This window comes from Muntiacus reevesi, chromosome 22 (assembly GCF_963930625.1).
Source record: "Muntiacus reevesi chromosome 22, mMunRee1.1, whole genome shotgun sequence".
Taxonomy (NCBI): domain Eukaryota; kingdom Metazoa; phylum Chordata; class Mammalia; order Artiodactyla; family Cervidae; genus Muntiacus; species Muntiacus reevesi.
In genome coordinates, this window is record NC_089270.1 from 14,969,679 (window position 1) to 14,988,399 (window position 18,721).

General features: G+C 37.1%; 1 protein-coding gene across 11 annotated transcripts in view; it reads right to left on the minus strand.

Annotated features, from left to right (window-relative positions):
- The window catches only part of PTPN13 (protein tyrosine phosphatase non-receptor type 13), a 217,145-nt gene that overhangs the window by 13,705 nt on the left and 184,719 nt on the right, over positions 1 to 18,721 (minus strand). For all 11 annotated transcript variants that reach the window (XM_065914102.1, XM_065914101.1, XM_065914100.1 and 8 more), the window contains 7 exons: positions 16,763 to 16,833; positions 13,990 to 14,051; positions 10,561 to 10,654; positions 9,725 to 9,862; positions 9,541 to 9,629; positions 1,753 to 1,808; positions 412 to 515 (listed from right to left, as the gene is read on the minus strand). In XM_065914102.1, coding sequence (XP_065770174.1) covers positions 412 to 515; positions 1,753 to 1,808; positions 9,541 to 9,629; positions 9,725 to 9,862; positions 10,561 to 10,654; positions 13,990 to 14,051; positions 16,763 to 16,833 — 614 coding nt within the window. The remainder of the gene's footprint in view (positions 1 to 411; positions 516 to 1,752; positions 1,809 to 9,540; positions 9,630 to 9,724; positions 9,863 to 10,560; positions 10,655 to 13,989; positions 14,052 to 16,762; positions 16,834 to 18,721) is intronic.

The window sequence follows — 18,721 nt, forward strand, 5'->3', positions numbered from 1 at the left end:
CAGAAGGAGGAGGGGACGACAGAGGATGAGATGGCTGGATGGCATCACCGACTCGATGGACATGAGTTTGAATAAATTCCAGGAGTTGGTGATTGACAGGGAGGTCTGGCATGCTGCAATTCATGGGGTTGCAAAGAGTTGGACACGACTGAGTGACTGTACTGAACTGATACATCTGTTTACATGTATTATTCCAAGCCACTGACAATTTTATTCTAAGAATTGTGCAAAAAATCTGGTCATATAAATGAACGTTGATGTTTGTGTATGTGATTTAACTTTATGTATAGAATCTAATAATGTAGACCTATGGTGAAATAACATATCTATATATTCTGAAAACTGTAATTCTCAAACACTTATTTTTCCTATCTATTGTTTTTGATTGAAAGTTGCTAATAAATTTCTTGCCTTTATTGGAATCTTCATGTTCTGTTGTTTCTATTGGCAATTCATCACTTCCCCATGTTATTTCATCATCCTCGGTCTTCTTTTCTTCTGACTTTTGAATTAAGCTATGACAACAAAACAAATTTATAATATATTCTTTAGTTCTCGCACCAAAATAAATTTAAATACTATGTCCTTGAACCACACATTTCTACCACAATTATTACTGTATTTAATAATTTTAATAATTAAAAATAATCCCTGGGTTGGGAAAATCCCCTGGAGAAGGAAATGGCAACCCACTCCAGTACTCTTGCCTAGAAAATCCCATGGATGGAGGAGCCTGGTGGGCTACAGTACATGGAGTTGCAAAGAGTTGGACATGACTGAGTGACTTTACTTTTCACTATTACTTAGTTTACATTAAGAAAGAAATAATATCAATGACTATGATTTTATAACCCTTCATGATTTCAGAGATTTTAAAATTTCAAAAGTGTTTCCGAGAATTGGGAACATGTTAAAAAAATCTATATGTTAATAATGTTTTCAGTTGCCACTTGAAGAAATTATATACTGATCTACTGTTCTTCCCCCTTCCCTGCCAAACAGGGAAAAGCCTGTGTCTTCTAAATACTGGTAGTTGGCCCAGATATTTGCTAATCTTTTAAGTATAAAACCATGCACTTCTACATTAATAGGGTCAAGAGTCAGATACCACTGAAATGACTTAGCATGCACTAACTTTACTGAGTGAAAAATTCACTGTCAATTTGCAAATAACTCCCTTCAACTGCTTGGTTATCATTTAACACGAAGTAAAATTCACATACAACTGCTCTGCTGGCCAACAATATATATAACTTTTCCTGATACATCATTTAGTGTTACAAAAAAAAAGATCTTACATTAGAAACTGTTTTCAACAGGAAAAACATTTGTGGGGGTTACTTATTTTATTTTCTTACCTGCTCTGGTTTTATTAAGGAATGAAATTTGTGAGGTATAGAAAAATAGAGAAGTAAAAAAATAAGCTGCCTATAAATATACCAGGAGAAGACACTATTATCACTGTATCTTCTTGTAGACCCTTCTTGAATTCTTTCTGATGGTGAAGAGAATATATTGCTTTCTTTTGGAGCAATGTTATAATAGACACATTGTCACATGTCACTAAAACCGCCTTGTAACAACATTTTTAAAACATTAAAAATATTCAACTGTAGTTTCATAATTTACTCAACAAGTCTCATTTTATAGAAGATAAATTAACTTAAAAATCAACATCTAAATGGAAATCTTCAGAGTGCTTCTAAAAGAAGAATGAAATTGTTATAGATACTTGAAAAATTATTTTCTTACCTTTCACTTTTACCTTTTTCTTCACAATGCTCTTCACAGCCATTCATTTTGGTAGACTACGATAAAGAGAAATCAATATTAAAATAGCCTACTATAAAAAAAAACTATCTTATATAATGTTCAATTTTCTCCTATTAATTATTTCCAATGTTTCCTGCTATTGTTCATCCTCATGTTACAAAGACAACATGATATTCATTTAATACATGCCAAACTGTGGCTGAGGCATCCACAGTGGCTCAAGAATTATTGCTGGTTCCATTTACCCATGCTCACATTCATTTTGTTTTTTCATTTCTTACATGGGTGCTATGAATGTACAGAGGTAAGGAAAAAGAAAAAGGAAAACCTAAGGTAATGATTGTTTACATGTGCACTTGTGACATGTTTTTAAACAGTGACCAAAACTATCCTAAAGAAAGAGAAATGCAAGAAGGCAAAGTGGTTGTCTAAGGAGGCTTTACAAACAGTTTAGGAAAGAAGAAAAGTGAAAGACAAGGGAGAAAAGGAAAGATATAACCACCTGAATGTAGAGTTCTAGAGGACAGCAAGGAGAGATAAGAAGGTGTTCTTAAATGAACAATACAAAGAAACGGAGGAAAACAATCAAATGGGAAAGATTAGAGATCTCTCAAGAAAACTGGAGACATCAAGGGAACATTTCATGCAAGGATGGGCATGATAAAGCACAGAAACAGTAAGGACCTAACAGAAGCAGAAGAGATTAAGAAGAGATGATAAGAATACACAGAAGAACTATACAAAAAAGATCTTAATGACCCAGATAACCACCATGGTGTGGTCACTCACCTACAGCCAGACATCCTGGAGTGTGACGTCAAGTGGGCCTTAGGAAGCATTACTATGAATAAAGCTAGTGGAGGTGATGGGATTTCAGCTGAGCTATTTAAAATTCTAAAAGATGATGTTTTTTACGTGCTGTACTCAATACTCAGCAAATATGGAAAACTCAGCAGTGGCCACAAGACTAGAAAAGGTCAATTTTCATTCTAATCCCAAAGAAGGGCAATGCCAAAGAACGTTCGAACTACAGTACTATAGTGTTCATTTCACATGCCAGTAAGGTTACGCTTAAAATCCTTCAAACTAGGCTTTAGCAGTATGTGAACTGAGCTCTTCCAGCTGTACAGGTTGGATTTAGAAAAGGCAGAGAGCCAGAGATCAAACTGCCGACATTTTGGATCACAGCGAAAGCAAGAGAATTCCAGAAAAACACCTACTTCTGCTTCATTGACTATGTGAAAGCCTTTAACTATGTGGATCAAAACATATTATGGAATATTCTTGAAGAGATGGGAATACCACATCACTTTATCTGTCTCCTGAGAAACCTGTATGTGGGTCAAGAAGCAACAGTTAGAACCGGACGTGGAACAACAGACTGATTCCAAATTGGGAAAGCAGTATGTCAAGGCTGTATACTGCCACCCTGCTTATTTAACTTATATGCAGAGCACATTATGAGAAATGCCAGGATGGATGGATTACAATTAGGATCAAGACTGCCTGGAGAAATATCAACAACTTCAGATATGCAGATGATACCACTCTAATGGCAGAAAGTAAAGAGGAACCAGAGAGCCTCTTGATGAGGGTGAAAGAGGAGTGAAAACTGACTTGAAACTCAACATTCAAAACTCTAAGAGTTCACTTCATGGCAAATAGAATGGGAAAGAGTGGAAACAGTGACAGACTTTATTTTCTTGGGCTCCAAAATCACTGTAGATGGTGACTGCAGCCATGAAATTAAAAGATGCTTGCTCCATGGGAGGAAAGCTATGACAAACCTAGGCAGTGTATTAAAAAGCAGGGACATCACTTTGACAACAAAGGTCTATATAGTCAAAGCTATGTTTTTTCCAGCAGTCATGTACGGATGTAAGAGTTGGACCATAAAGAAAGCAAAGTGCCGAAGAACTGATACTTTCAAGTTGCGGTGCTGGAGAAGATTCTTGAGAGTCCTTTGGACTGCAAGGAGTCAATCTTAAAGGAAATCACCCCTGAATATACATTAGAAGGACTGATGCTGAAGTTGAAGCTCCAATACTTTGGCCACTTGACGTGAAGAGCCGACTCACTGGAAAACACCCTGATGCTGGCAAAGATAGAAGGCAGAAGGAGAAGGGGATGACAGGATGAGATAGTTGGATAGCTTCACTAACTAAATGGACGTGAGTTTGAGCAAACTCTGGGAGACAGTGGAGGACAGAGGAGCCTGGCGTGCTGCAGTCTATGCAGTTGCAGAGTCAGACATGACTTAGCATCTGAACAACAGTTTAAAATCTAAAATTTCCAATGTGTTAAATTACCTTGCCCATTTATTTATTAAAAAATATTTTTTAAATTGAAGTTCAGTTGATTTGCAATGTTGTGTTAGTTTTTGATGTACAACAAAGCAATTCAGTTATATACATATAAAAGTATATATATCTATAAACACATACAAAGCTATACTTTTACATATTATTTTCCATTATAGCTTATTACATGATACTGAATACAGTTCCTTGTGCTATATAGTAGGTCTTTGTTGTATGTATTCTATATATAAAAGTCAGTATCTGTCCATCTTAAACTAAGTAATCCCAACTCCCAACCCCTCTCTCCTTTGGTAACCGTAAGTTTATTTTCTTTATCTGTGAGTTTGTTTCTATCCTGTAAGCAAGTTCACCTGTATCATACTTCAGATTGCACACATAAGTGATACCACATTTGCCCTTTTAGTTTTAAAGTAAGGGGTATCTCTCTAGGGAACACAAATTAATTAGTTCATAGCATAGTCCCAGAGACCCAAGTCTTGAAGAAGCATTTTGCTACACTCAGAAGAAAATGCCAAGTGGCATTTCTACATGGTTAAACTTACATCTCAATCTTCATCAGAACAAATGATCTTAAATGGGAAATTCCTTTCAAGACTCTGCAGTGTCTGACTTCTGTCTACCTCTACAGTCCATCTGGTTTTACTCTCGCCTTCCCTAACTAGACTTTAAACTGATGGGTCTTTCTTGAGCTCTTCAAAATCACTCACCTTTTTTCACTTTTTCCTTACTAATGTAAGCATCTTTATCTTCTGAGGACGTTTCCTACCACCCAGGCTAAACACAGTTCTCCTTGGTTATTGTCTTTTCAAGCACTTTCTTTTTTAAACTTCATAGACTTTTCCACAACTTGTAGTTGCATGTTTATTTGCCCTGTTTCTTATAGACATTGTAGAGTTAAAAAGTATCTATAATTAAGTTACTCTGATATCATTTTCAATTGATCTGAGTGAAGCACAGAACTTCTATGGAGGGAAAAAAAGAGTAGGTTGTTTTAAATCCACTGATAACTAAAAAAAAACAAAGCTTCTTAGATCTTACCTGTTTTTAAGAATTGAAAATTTTAGTCTGGTCTAAAACTTTTATTTCCAAGTAAAGTCATTTGGATTTCTTATTCCCTACTATAATCCTGATCTAGGAATCTACCATGCATGCAATCATTTTGCAAAGTATAAAGTCTTTTATAAGAGTAAAGTGTTATTATCAACATTAAAATAACCAGATAAAGCCCAATTTGACATACACTATATTGATATTGTATTAACTGATTTCTCACTAATTTTGCCAAGTTCACCTATGTATGGTTTGTGTGTGCATGCGTGCCTGCTCAGTCGTGTCTGACTGAGCAACCCCGTGGACTGTAGCCCTCCAGGCTGCTCTGTCCATGGGATTGTCTTGGCAAGAATACTAGAGTAGGTTGGCATTTCCTCCTCCAGGGAATCTTCCTGACCCAGGGATTAAACCTGCGTCCCCTGCACCGGCAGGCGGATTCTTTACCCCAGAGCCATCTGCATGTGTACCCAAACTGACCGCTAGACTGTACAAGCAAAAACTGACAGAAGCCCTGACACCCCTTCTAACCCTGTTATCCCCCAAATAATCCAACAAGTTCAGCAACAGCTAAAGTGAAGAGTTTTGAAACATTAGATGATAATTTACAGTGACGCCTATGACTGGCATTCCTTCTTTTATAAATAAGACACAGACACTGGCTTGAAGTACTTTACTAAGAGCCACAGTAATCCCCACCTCATCTGAGCGGGATTTGTTCCAAAGACCCCAGTGAATGACGGAAACTGCAGACAGTACTCAACACTGTCTTCTGCTCACGTCTTTCACTCATAAACGGAATGCTTTTTCCATCTTAACTAAGCACTTTTCACACACTGTGGCCATAACATCTGCAGTCTGAAGTGCAGCAACAGACCTAGCACAAATTTCTTTTTCCTTCTTCACACTTTCACAGATTTGTTAGTACTATAGAACTAACCTTGGCATATGATTTTTTTCCTCCTTTATGAAGTCGAGAATTTCATCTTAAAGGAAGCACTTATGGTTTCTTTTTGGTGAATTCAAACTGCCAGCATCACTACTCTGGCACTTCAGGGCCATTATTAAGTGCAATAAATTACAGAAACACAAATAAGTTACGTTACACACTTTGATGCTGTAATGGTTGCTCCAATAACCAAGACGGCTACTAACTGACTTATGGGCAAAGTGATGATTCGTCTTCTGGGTGGGTGGGAGCAAGAATGTGCAAAATTTCATCTCACTACTTAAAATGGTGTGCAGTTTAAAATTTATGAATTGCTTATTTCTGGAATTTTCCATTTAACATTTTCTAATTGAGGATGGCTGTGGGTAACTGAAACCTCTGAAAGTGGAACTGTGGACGGGGGAGACTACTGTAGTCAAGGGTTGTTTTTGTTCTGTCAGTAACTGGTGTTCGACTCTTTCTGACCCCATCGACTGCAATATGCCAGGCTCCCCTGTCCTTCACTATTTCCCAGAGTTTGCTCAAACTCAAAGCCATTGATTCAGTAATGCCATCCAACCATCTCATCCTCTGTTGCCCCCTTCTCCTCCTGCCCTCAATGTTTCCCAGCATCAGGGTCTGTTCCAATGAATCATCTCTTTGCAACAGGTGGCCAAAGTATTGGAGCTTCAGCATCAGTCCTTCCAATGAACGTTCAGGGTTGACTTCTTTTGGAATTGACTGGTTTGATCTCCTTGCAGTCGAAGGGACTCTTAATATTCTCTAGCATCACAATTTGAAAACATCTTCAGTCTTCAGCCTTCTTTATGGTCCAACTCTCACATCCATACATGACTACTGGAAAAACCATAACTGTGACTATAGGAGCTTTGTCAGTAAAGTAATGTCTCTGCTTTTTAATATGCTGTCTAGAGAGATGTGTCATTATGGCCTTAGTTAAGAGACTTCAGAACATATGTTGCAAGGCGTAAATAGTATTATTAATAAAATATGATTAAAGCCAGTATGATTTAAAATATTCAGAAAACCTTTTACAAAGAGCTTATTGCTGTAATTATTAATCTTTTGATAGTACAAAAGAACAGCATCTTGCGTAAAAAACACTACAGCATGATATTTTGTGAGCTATTCAATATTTGTGTAGCCATTTTTTTAAGGTTAGGAAATACATCCTAAACAGATAAACGCTTCCTTTTATTTACACACATTAATTATTTGTAAGTTTTTCATGAAAATAATCAAGTGTCTATGAGACAGTGTGTGGGTACATGCATGATAAGAATCCAAAGCAGCTTGGTTTTGACACTTTTGAAGATGCTCATTAGGAAGATTAAGAAGACCTGTGAGGGAAATTATCCTCAAACAATGAGCAAGTTCAGATTCATATAGATACAATTAGAGCAGACTTATGTATTATTTTGACTATGCTAAAGCCTTTGACTGTGTGGATCACAACAAACTGTGGAAAATTCTTCAAGAGATGGGAATACCAGGCCACCTGACCTGCCTTCTGAGAAATCTGTATGCAGGTCAAGAAGCAAGTTAGAACTGGACATGGAACAATGAATTGGCTCCAAATTGGGAAAAGAGTATGTCAAGGCAGTATATTGTCACCCTGCTTATTTAACTTTGTGTAGAGTACATCATGTGAAATGCCAGGATGGGTGAAGCACAAGCTGGAATCAAGATTTCTGGGAGAAGTAGCAATAACCTCAGATGCAGGTGACACCACCCTTATGGCAGAAAGAGAAGAGGAACTAAAGAGCCTCTTGATGAAAGTGAAAGAGGAGAGTGAAAAAGCTGGCTTAAAACTTAACATTCAAAAAATGAAGGTCATGGCATCCAGTTCCATTACTTCATGGCTAACAGATGGGGAAACAACTGCAACCATGAAAGACTATTTTCTCGGGCTCCACAATCACTGCAGATGGTGACTGCAGCCATGAATTAAAAGATGCTTGCACCTTGGAAGAAAAGCTATCACAAACCTAGGCAACGTATTAAAAAGCAAAGACATTACTTTGCCAACAAAGGTCAGTAAGGTCAAAGCTATGGTTTCTCCAGTAGTCATGTATGGATGTGAGAGGTGGACCATAAAGAAGGCTAAGCACTGAAGAATTGATGCTTTCAAATTGTGGTGCTGGAGAAGACTAATGAGAGTCCCTTGGACTGCAAGATCAAACCAGCCAATCCTAAAGGAAATCAACCCTGAATATTCATTGGAAGGACTGATGCTGAAGCTCCAATACTCTGGTCACCCGATGCGAAGAGCCAACTCATTGGAAAAGACCTTGAGGCTGGGGAAGATTGAGGGCAGGAGGAGAAGGGGGTAACATAGGATGAGATGGTTGGATGGCATCATCCACTCACTGGACATGAATTTGAGCAAGCTCTGGGAGATGGTGAAGGACGGGAAAGCCTGTCATGCTGCAGTCCATGGGGTTGCAAAGAGTCAGACACAACTGAGAGACTGAACAACATATTATTTATCCACTATTTCATGTTTTTTCCGTAGTCAGCTCAATATCCCAGAAGATATGAAGCCTTAGTCTTAAATAAGTTTATCATTACATTTTGAAAATTGTTTCTCTTTTTTTTCTTTTGGCTTAAGGAAATTTGGATAGTAATACTTTCTCTGTAATGGGATGACTTTTTGTTTGAAACATTCTTTTTTTAAATATTCTTTTCCAGCATGATTACAGGATATTGAAAACAATTCCCTGTGCTACACATTAGGACCTTGTTGTTTATTCATTCTAAATGTAATTGTTTGGCATAGGATGACTCTCAAAAGCAACAAGAAAATGAATTTAAGATGATTCCAAGTTTTGAGTTTTATTTTCTTAAAAATTTTAACAAATTTATATATGTTGAACACTAATTCTTGGACAGCTTATTTTTATTAGTTTGGATCCAACTAATTAATCTAATGTATTATGAATGAGCTAGCAGCCCAAATCTATTAAAACATGTTTCAACTGAAATTGCAGGCCAATCACAGCAAAAGCCATGGAATAACTGAAAAAATATGTTTTCATGATAATTAAGACCAAGAATTCAAGAAAGACAGAAGAAAACAAGCATTCAAGGATAAAAATCAAATTTTCTACCTAGGTTAGGTATTAACTGGAACGGGATCTTGGAATTACCAACTTTTATTTGGTGCAACAATAATAAAGATACCAAAAAAAAAAAAAAAAAAAAAAAAATCAAGATTTTCGGGCACTTTTTTCCTGAAAGGAAACCTTCACCAAAAGAGGTTAAATGATTTAAAGGTAAGTTCTTTCCGCAAAATGAGTAAAAGATATCAGTTCTAACTCTGACTGAGGTTACTGAGGTAACCAGCCCTCAGGATATTATCTCTAATATTTAGAAGGGAAACTGGTAGGCTGGGAGAGAATTCTAACAAGATACAGCATCACAGAGTGTCTACCTAGGTATTATCCTTACCTCTGTAAAATCTTCAGGTAAAGGGGAACCATCACAGTATGTATCTTCTGCTCCCTCTTCAGATAACTTCCCATTGGCTTTCAATACACCTGGGCAAGAGAAATGGGCCAAGAGGAATTAAAATGCTCTGTAGAGGCTTCTGGTGTCCTTTAGGGTACCAACTTACTCATTCTGGTTCATCTACCTGGAACACAGGCATCTCCTGCTGCGTTATTTTGGTTTAAAAGATTCTGAGCTTCCTCATCCACAACATCCAGCAAAGACTGGATAACTTCAGCTTCTTGAGGATCATCATAGTTCTCATCTTCTTGCCCATCAGATTCTTGAAAAACAGTAATCAACATGGGGTTTTATTGTAAAAAATACTGATAGGAGAAAGAGACCATGTGGCACATATAACATGCCAGGTACTTCAAATTTTAAGCATTTACTCTGAAAAAACAGCAATGACAGGGAAAGCATTTTTTACTTCTAGAACTATTCTGACTCTTAAGACAAAAGGCCACACAAATGCAACTGAATAAACCAGAATCAATGCGTGTGATACACCTTTTCATGAAATATTAATAATTTAATGTTTTGTTTCCCTAAACTAGTCCTAAACTATTAATTTATAAAAGAAACTAAAGAAGTTCAACTAAAGAAGTTACAAAGATTATGGATATATAATATATAATAATAGGGCAGCCCAAACATCTTTAAGAAAAAATTTCTCAGTTATTAGGTAGCTTGTGAATGGCTGCTTCAAAGAATACAAGAAACATTATCAAAGAAGGCTGCTCTCTCTTCAAGCAACTAAAAATTGTTTTAATCTTAGAGGTGAGAATGAATACTGGAAATTTGTACAGTAGTATAGCTAATAATATTAATTTTATGCTATTCTTTTATTTCTTTGAACAACAATCTTTCCTTGTAAAATACAGGAGCATGTAAGCCAAATAAGAAAGGCTACCAATATTTCTTTAACACTTTAATTATTAGGGTACTTAGAGTAATTGGATGGCTGATTTGGAAAACTACCTTTGTACAGATTCAGGTTTGCTGATTCCTTTGTCTGATAAGTAGAACATTTTTCTTCAGGGTACAAAATTTCAATGATTTCTTCTCCATTAACCTAAAGTATAAAAAAAACAAAGTAATCATTAGTTTACTATATTACTAATTTCCAGGATTAGGTAGAGACTGCACATTGCCCTTCCATGTCATTCTCCCCGTCTTTCTCAGAAGAAAATCCTTGTTCTGTCTCCCCACATTGCATCAGCGCTTCTAGGAAATACCAGTGCAATGATACATGCAAAGGGGATGGGCCTTTCTATCATCAAATATGTCTAGAAACAGTAGATTAAACAACATTAAATCAACATTTTTATTTCATGAATTCTCATAATGCTTACTAATATAAACTGTGAGTTGTCAAAAGATAAATGCATTGTGTACTATTTCCTAAACTTACTTGACTACAGAAATCTCTTTTTAAAGCATATTTTATGGGACTTATCTTCCATACAATTTTTCAGAAAAGTTAAATTGTAAAAAAAAAAAAAAAAAAAAGTTAAATAGTACTACTAAACTTAGAAGTTGAGGGAAATGGAAAAAAAAGTCAATCTTTTAAGTATCTGTGAAGTTGTTTCACGGACACAGTCTTCGATTTAGTGACCTGATCAACTGTTGGCTGTAAAGATTTTCAAATCTAATCTAAATCTCATCTTGGATCCAGGAAAAGAGCAATGGATTTGTAACTATAAAGTAATTATTAAATGGAATGTAACTTTTTAAATTTGATGGTTAATTGTGAAGCACTTCATGGCATGCAACCTATAAAAAGAAAGATGATTAGGGGAAAAAATGCAAAATTAAGTGATTTGAATAAATGAAAATAATTTATACAAATAAAAGGTGGTTTGCTCTAAAGATTTTACCTTTTAAATTAAAATGAAAAGGATAGTAGATGCAAGGATAAAGCTATTTCTATAAATAGTGGTTGCTGCTGTTGTTCTTTAGTCACCCAGCTGTGCTGGAGTCTTTGCGACCCCATGGACAGTAGCCTGGCAGGTTCCTTAGTCAGCTGGATTCTCCAGGCAAGAATACTGGAGTGGGTTGCCATTTCTTCCTCCAGGGGATGTTCCCAATCCAGGGACTGAACCCTCGTCTCCTGCTTAGCAGGCAGATTCTTTACCACTGAGTCACATGAGAAGCCTCAAATAGTGGTTACATAAAGTCAAAAATTTCATTGGATTGTAAAACTCTGTTCTACATGAGAAATTCACAGTACAGATGTTAGTATGCAAGGACAGAATATTGTTTGGGAGCCTTCCTGGAAGATTTTAATTCCAACAAGAATGTTTGCAATCACAAATAACAAAAGTTCTAATTTCTAGAGTTTTATGTTAATTTAAACAGAAACTCTACCCTTTCTCCCTTTCAACAACATGGTGCTATTTACAAAGAAAAGAAGCACTACACGGCATGACTAACATTAGAAATACATGGAAATTCAGTTGCTTCAGCTATGTGAAATTGGAGACCTTCTGAGTAAACAGAACATAATGTGTAGCCATGTCTTAATCTACCAACATACAGACACTAAGAAAGTTTTACTTTTGTGTCCTAATCATATGACATGCTAAACCATGTCATAAGTTCGAGACAACGCAGTGAGATGAAAGGCATGGAATTTGGGGCTTCTGGTCAGTAAATTCATTTTCTCTTCCTGCACTAAACCCAGCTCACTGCCAGAAATCTTGTCGAGCTGATAAGATTTTCAGATTACTAGGAGGGAAATGCCTCAGGTCTGGATTTTACAAGGAAAAACATTCAAGTACTGAGGTTCAGAAGAGACTGTACCAGATGTGTCTGAGATAAAACAATTCCACAAAATAAAGATGCAGCTGTGAGCTGTGTTCATTACACGTGTGCGTGCCTGCTTAGTCGTGTCTTGACTCTTTGCGACCCCATGGACTATAGCCTGCCAGGTTCTTCTGTACATAGAAGTTCCCAGGCAAGAATACTGAAGCAGGTTGCCATTTCCTACTCCAGGGGATCTTCCCTACCCAGGGTTTGAATCCACATCTCTGGCATCTCCTGCATGAGCAGGCGGATTCTTTACCACGACACCCAGGAAGTCCCATACATTACATGCCAGAAAGTCAAAAGAAATGTTAACCAGACAAATGGGCATACATGTAGCCTTAAATAAAGAGCTGGAAAGTGGAATTTAATTACATATTAAAACATTTTGTTAAATCACCTCCAGATTTCTCTATCCTAATCTTAAATGATTTAGGTTCTTTCATTTTATTATGTAGTGAAGTATTTTCTATGTCTTTCAAAAAGCAAGTTTTGCCTCATTAGTAGCAGAGATTTGTCATTTGAGAGTCACTGCTGGTCAACGTTAACCCACTGTTAACTACATTCTTCTCTTCTGGATATCTAGGAGACAACCAAAAGAATTGTGCATGTTAATCAAAAAATCCCAGCACTAAAGCTATATATAAGTAATTAGCCAATTTAAGAGCTGAATCTGTGCCCGATGATGAAAGATTACTCGTGTGTGGGTTTCCACTGTGTGAGTTACTTACTAAATCCTATTGTTGTTGTTCAGTCACTAACTCATGTCTGACTCTTTGTGACCACATGGACTGCAGCACGCCAGGCTTCCCTGTTCTTCACTATCTTCTGGAGTTTGTGCAAGTTCATGTCCATTGAATTGGTAATGCTATCTAACCATCTCATCTTCTCCTCCCCCTTCTCCTCCTGCCCTCTCAATCTTTCCCAGCATCAGGGTCTTTTCCAATGAGTTGGCTCTTCACATCAGGTGGTCAAAGTATTGGAGCTTCAGCATCAGTCCTTCCAATGAATATTCAGGGTTGTTTCCTTTAGGATTGACTGGTTTCATCTCCTTGCAGTCCAAGAGACTCTCAAGAGTCTTCTCTAGCACCACAATTTGAAATCATTAATTCTTTGGTGTTCAGCCTTCTATACGATACAACTGTCACATCCACGGGCTTCCCTTGTAGCTCAGCTGGTAAAGAATCTGCCTGTAATGTGGGAGACCTCGGTTCGATCCCTGGGTTGGGAAGATCCCCTGGAGAAGGGAAAGGCTACCCACTCCAGTATTCTGGCCTGGAAAATTCCATGGACTGTATAGTCCGTGGGGTTGCATAGAGTTGGACACGACTGAGTGACTTTCACTTTCTAACATCCATACACAATTACTGGAATAACCACAGCTTTGACAACACGGACCTTTGTCGGCCAAGTGATGTCTCTGCTTTCTAACACACTGTCTAGGTTTGTCTGGCTTTCTTTCCAAGGAGCAAGTGTCTTTTAATTTCATGGCTACAGTCACCATCTGCAGTGATTTTGGGGCCCAAGAAAATAAAATCTGCTTACTAAGTACATGTATCTAAAATCAATACATGTATCTAAAGAAGGTGGTCTTTCACTTACCTTGGAGAATGAGTTATTAGGTGTGAGTGAAGGTTTGCCACAAGGCTCCATGATGTGAGGGCCTGAAGGAAGAACAGAAAGAAAAAGATGAGCCACTCAGAACCACATTAGGGACAATAGTGAAAGAAGACCCACAATTTCTATGCATGTTTATTTTTATTAATATACTGAGAGGTCATAACATCATGTGATTTAAAATCAATTAGATGGGATTAAATGTTAGAGGAGGGTTTAGTCCAAGGACAAAGTCAACTATTTTTCTTAAAAAAAAAAAAAGCTGGTATAAAAGCTCAGTTTGGTCTAAATGTTTCTAGTATTTGAAACTGAAAATAGATTTTCCCAACTAAATGGGAGAGAAATCATAGGTGCTGAACTATAGTCACCAGAAAGATAGCAGATCCTTTACCTCATTTCACAAAGACTACCGAATTACACAGGGAAATAAGTACGGATGCAACTGGAGACTATGTTTCTAAGCCAAATGTTGATTTTAACTGTAGCCCTCAGCACAAAAATTCAATACATATATTATAAATGAGATTGTTTCCTCTACAGTTAAAAATGTACGTATTTTTAAAAGTTATATTCATTATTTCTGGGAGATACTTTATTAAACCGCCAGGAAAAATAATTAAACAGGGTACCAAAATTGAACCACTCATTCAAAGGAATCATATTGCAATAGTATGAAACAAATAGTTTATTCGCTGTCACGCCCTCTGTCCTCAGTCAACCACTGATCTGCTTTGTCACTACAGATAAACTTGCATTTTTGTACAATTTTTTATAAACTGAATAATACAATATGAATTCTTTTTGTCTGGATTCTTTCATTCAGCGTAACTATTTTGAGTTTATTTTAATTTTGTTGTTGCATGTATCAACAGTCTATTCATTTTTATTGCTGAGTAATATTCTACTGTTCGAATAAATTATTGGGTTGGCCTAAAAGTTCATTAGGGTTTTTCCATAGGCTGCTTATACAAATGGTTATTCATTCAACAGTTCTTGGTCATTTGAGCGGTTTCTGATTTTGGTAGTTACGAAGAAAGTTGCTAAAAAAAATTCCTGGACAAGTTTTTCTGTCTGGAAATATGCTTTCTTTTCTTCTGAGTAAACAAAGAAGAGGAATGGCTGGATCACACAGTAGGTATGTTTAAATTTTTAAGAAATTGGCAAACTGCTTTCCAAAATGGTTGTACCATTTTACATATTCATCACTGCAAGAATATTCCTATGAATGATACTATATGATTTTTCAGAATTCATAAAGAAATTAGGTCAGAGAATCCCATAAAGACAGATTACTAGGCAGTTTCTACAAGGAGGGCAGGGCACAGCTACTTTCTTCAGTCTTCAAAGTTATGAACGAGTCACTAGTCCCAGAGGTCACTAGACAAGTGCTCTCCTGACTGTTGTGTGAAGGAGTCTGACTCTGCTGTGAACCAGAATTATCAGAGAGCAGCAGGAAGAACCCCTAAGGCATCCAAGATAACGAGAGGAGGAGAGAAACAGATGTGCTTTAGCTTTCAGAAGATAAGCAAACCATGGCTGCAGCTGAGATTTCTCTGAGCTGTTTTGGTACTTGGATACTACTGGGCTTCCCTGGTGGCTCAGTTGGTAAAGAATCTGCCTGCAGAGCAAGAGACCCAGATTCGATTCCTGGGTAGGGAAGACCCCCTGAAGAATGAAAGGGCAGCCCACTCCAGTGTTCTTGTCTGGACAGTGCCACGGACAGAGGAGCCTGGTGGGCTACAGTCCATGGGGTTGCAAAGAGTTGGACACGACTGAGCTTCTGAGCATGGTGGTGGCCAAATACCCTAAAAGTCTAGCTCTATTAAAAAGTACTGGATTTACATTTCAAACACTCTAAGTTTGACCACGTTCCCCTATGCCTAACATTCTTATACGATATGAATACTGCCAATAAAAGCTACATTTACCGAGCCTGATTACGTAAATAAGAGCATGGAGTCAGACATCCTAGGTTTAAATTCTGCTTTGACTATTTACCCTTTGAGCTTGGGCAAGCCATCAGACTTTGCAGTCCCTCGGTTTTTGCTTCTATAAAAGGAGGATATGACAATCTCACAGGGTTGTTGTGAGGATCTGAGCACCTGGAAGAACGCTTAGTCCAGAAAAAGCATTAAATTAATCTTAACTGCTGCCACCACTATTAATACTATAATTTCTATTACTAGGCTAGATTATAAGACAGATACTTTAAAAAAAAAATTTAAAAAAAAAAAAAAAAAAAGACAGATACTTTGTTTACTCATTGCTATACTCACATTGCCCAGAACTCTGTCTGGCACAGAAAAGAAATTTAGTAATTGCCTGAATAAATTACTATGTGACAATCATTGCAATAAATTGACATATTATTGTTTTTATGCCTCATTATAACCTTATAAGGTAGGTATATAATCTTATAAGGTATATATAACTTACATAATAACCTTTTCATCTCTCTGGTAGAAAACAGAGCATTAGATATGGATCAAGTAACTTGCTAAGGTTACACGGGACCTAATGAACTCAGGTCTGTCTGGCTTTAAATCCCAGGGTCCATGCCACTCCACTCTTTCCTATCATACACTGAATTTTAGACAAGCTTTTATTGAAATGTCACTTTTTCACTTATATCCTGCAAAATAGTCTGGAAGGGCAACAGAACACTTTAGTGATAGTACCCACATTTGCTTTTGGGAAAAGATAGTTACCTCTCCATAACTATTTGTATCATTAAAAAAAAAAATCACTGTATCCTTACCATTGGCTTTGGCTGACTTTGAAGCTGAAAGAGAAGACCTCTTGGAACTGGGAACCACCGGATGACCATCTCTGTGTTGTTTAAAACAGAAAAAGAAAGAAAACAATATTGCAAATTATTTAAGATATTTGCTTAGGTATCCTTCAAACTATCTGTTAACCATTTAGCCTCAAGTTTTATTTTGGATGGGCTTCAGGGGTCTAGGTACTTTCTGAAGCTGTAGACAAGATTTTATCAGTCTTCATTGATATATGCTGGAAGGAGATATTCATGACTGAAAAAAGATTAAGAATCACTTCTTTAAATAATAAAATAATAACTGGCTAGTTTGTAGCTGGAAGCAGGATGAAGGGGAAGGTAATTGGAACTACTACTATATCTTTAGTGACTTCAGCAAAGATGAAAGTAGAAAGATGACAAAAATTGATTTTAGATCTGGGGAAAGGGATTTTCTGGTGGTGCAGATGGTAAAGAATCTATCTGCAATGCGGGAGACCTGGGTTTGATCCCTGGGTTGGGAAGATTACTTGGAGCAGGAAATGGCAACCTCCTCCAGTATTCTTGCCTGGAGAATTCAGTGGACAGAGGAGCCTGGCAAGCTACAGTCCATGGGGTCAAAGAGTTGGACACAACAGAGTAACCAACACTTCCACTTTCTTTTTCAAGAGTCTAGTGTGGGAGGCAAAAAATTCCAGAATCAGAAAAACATTTTCCCAAGTTGTCTGAACACTTCTCTCCTTCATTAATTAACATTCAGATATATTTATGAAAATAATACTAGGCAATCAAATTTTTATAAATATTGAGGGAACCTGGTCAGGAATTATGTTCAAGGGGAAAAGTATACAATCTAACTTAAAGGTTCAGAAGGAGAAATAGGCTTATGATAAAATGATTTATTAACTGTTCGTACATGGTGGAATACATACTATGTAAAGTCCACCCTGTGTCACAAACACAAATGTGAAATTTTCTCTTATGTAATGTAAGACTGTAATCTAGAAAGCCTGGGTTCATGTGCATATGGAAGGCAGAGTAACGGCTCAAAAGATGTCTGCATTATAATCCCCAGAACTTTTGAATATGTTATCTTGCATGGCAAAAGGAGTTTTGTAGGAGTGAGTAAATTAACGACCTAGAGATGAAGAGATTATCCTGGATTATCTAATGTAATCACAAGGGTCCTTATAAATTAAACAGGAAGGTAGGAATGTCAGAGTCAGACGGATATGATGCCCAAGGGTGCTGAGATCGCTGGCTTTAAAGATGACTGAGGGCTATGACCCAAGAAAGATGGCTAATGTCTAAAAGGAGGAAAAGGCAAGGATGATCTTCTCCTTTGGAAGGGATGCAGCTCTGCTAACACTTCGATTTTTAACCCAATGAGACTATTTTATATTTCTGGCTTCTAGAACTGTCAAGATAATTAACTTGTATTGGTTTAAGCCACTAAATTTGTAGTCATTTGATAGCAAGACACCAATACAAACTTAAAAAAAAATTATTTCCATTATTAAGTGAAAGAAAAGTTGCTATTAGCATTTCTTGTAATGGGAAATGGTCAGGAGGTATAGTGGATGCGACAGTCTATGCCCCATTGGTTGTAGACATGAGGCTACGGTAGGATGGACTGTGTTCCAACTCTGGGAATCGGCCAGGGCCAACCAATATATTCTCATTCCTTTGGCTCATCAGGACTCGCCTGAATTTAGGTCTAAGGCAACTGACATACAGTCATTGCTTTACTACTATGATCAGTGAGACCTGTCTGAAGATTGGTCTGGACAGTGTGGGATGCACATGAGTCATGAAACTGACATAGCCATTTGACTATCATGAAGGAAACACGTAATCTTTACTAATTCCCCATCTAATTAGTCTGTGAACTATTAATTCAGGAATATTTTTAAGAGAATCTAACAGCCTGAAATGCATGTGTGCAGAAAAATCCATGAGTAA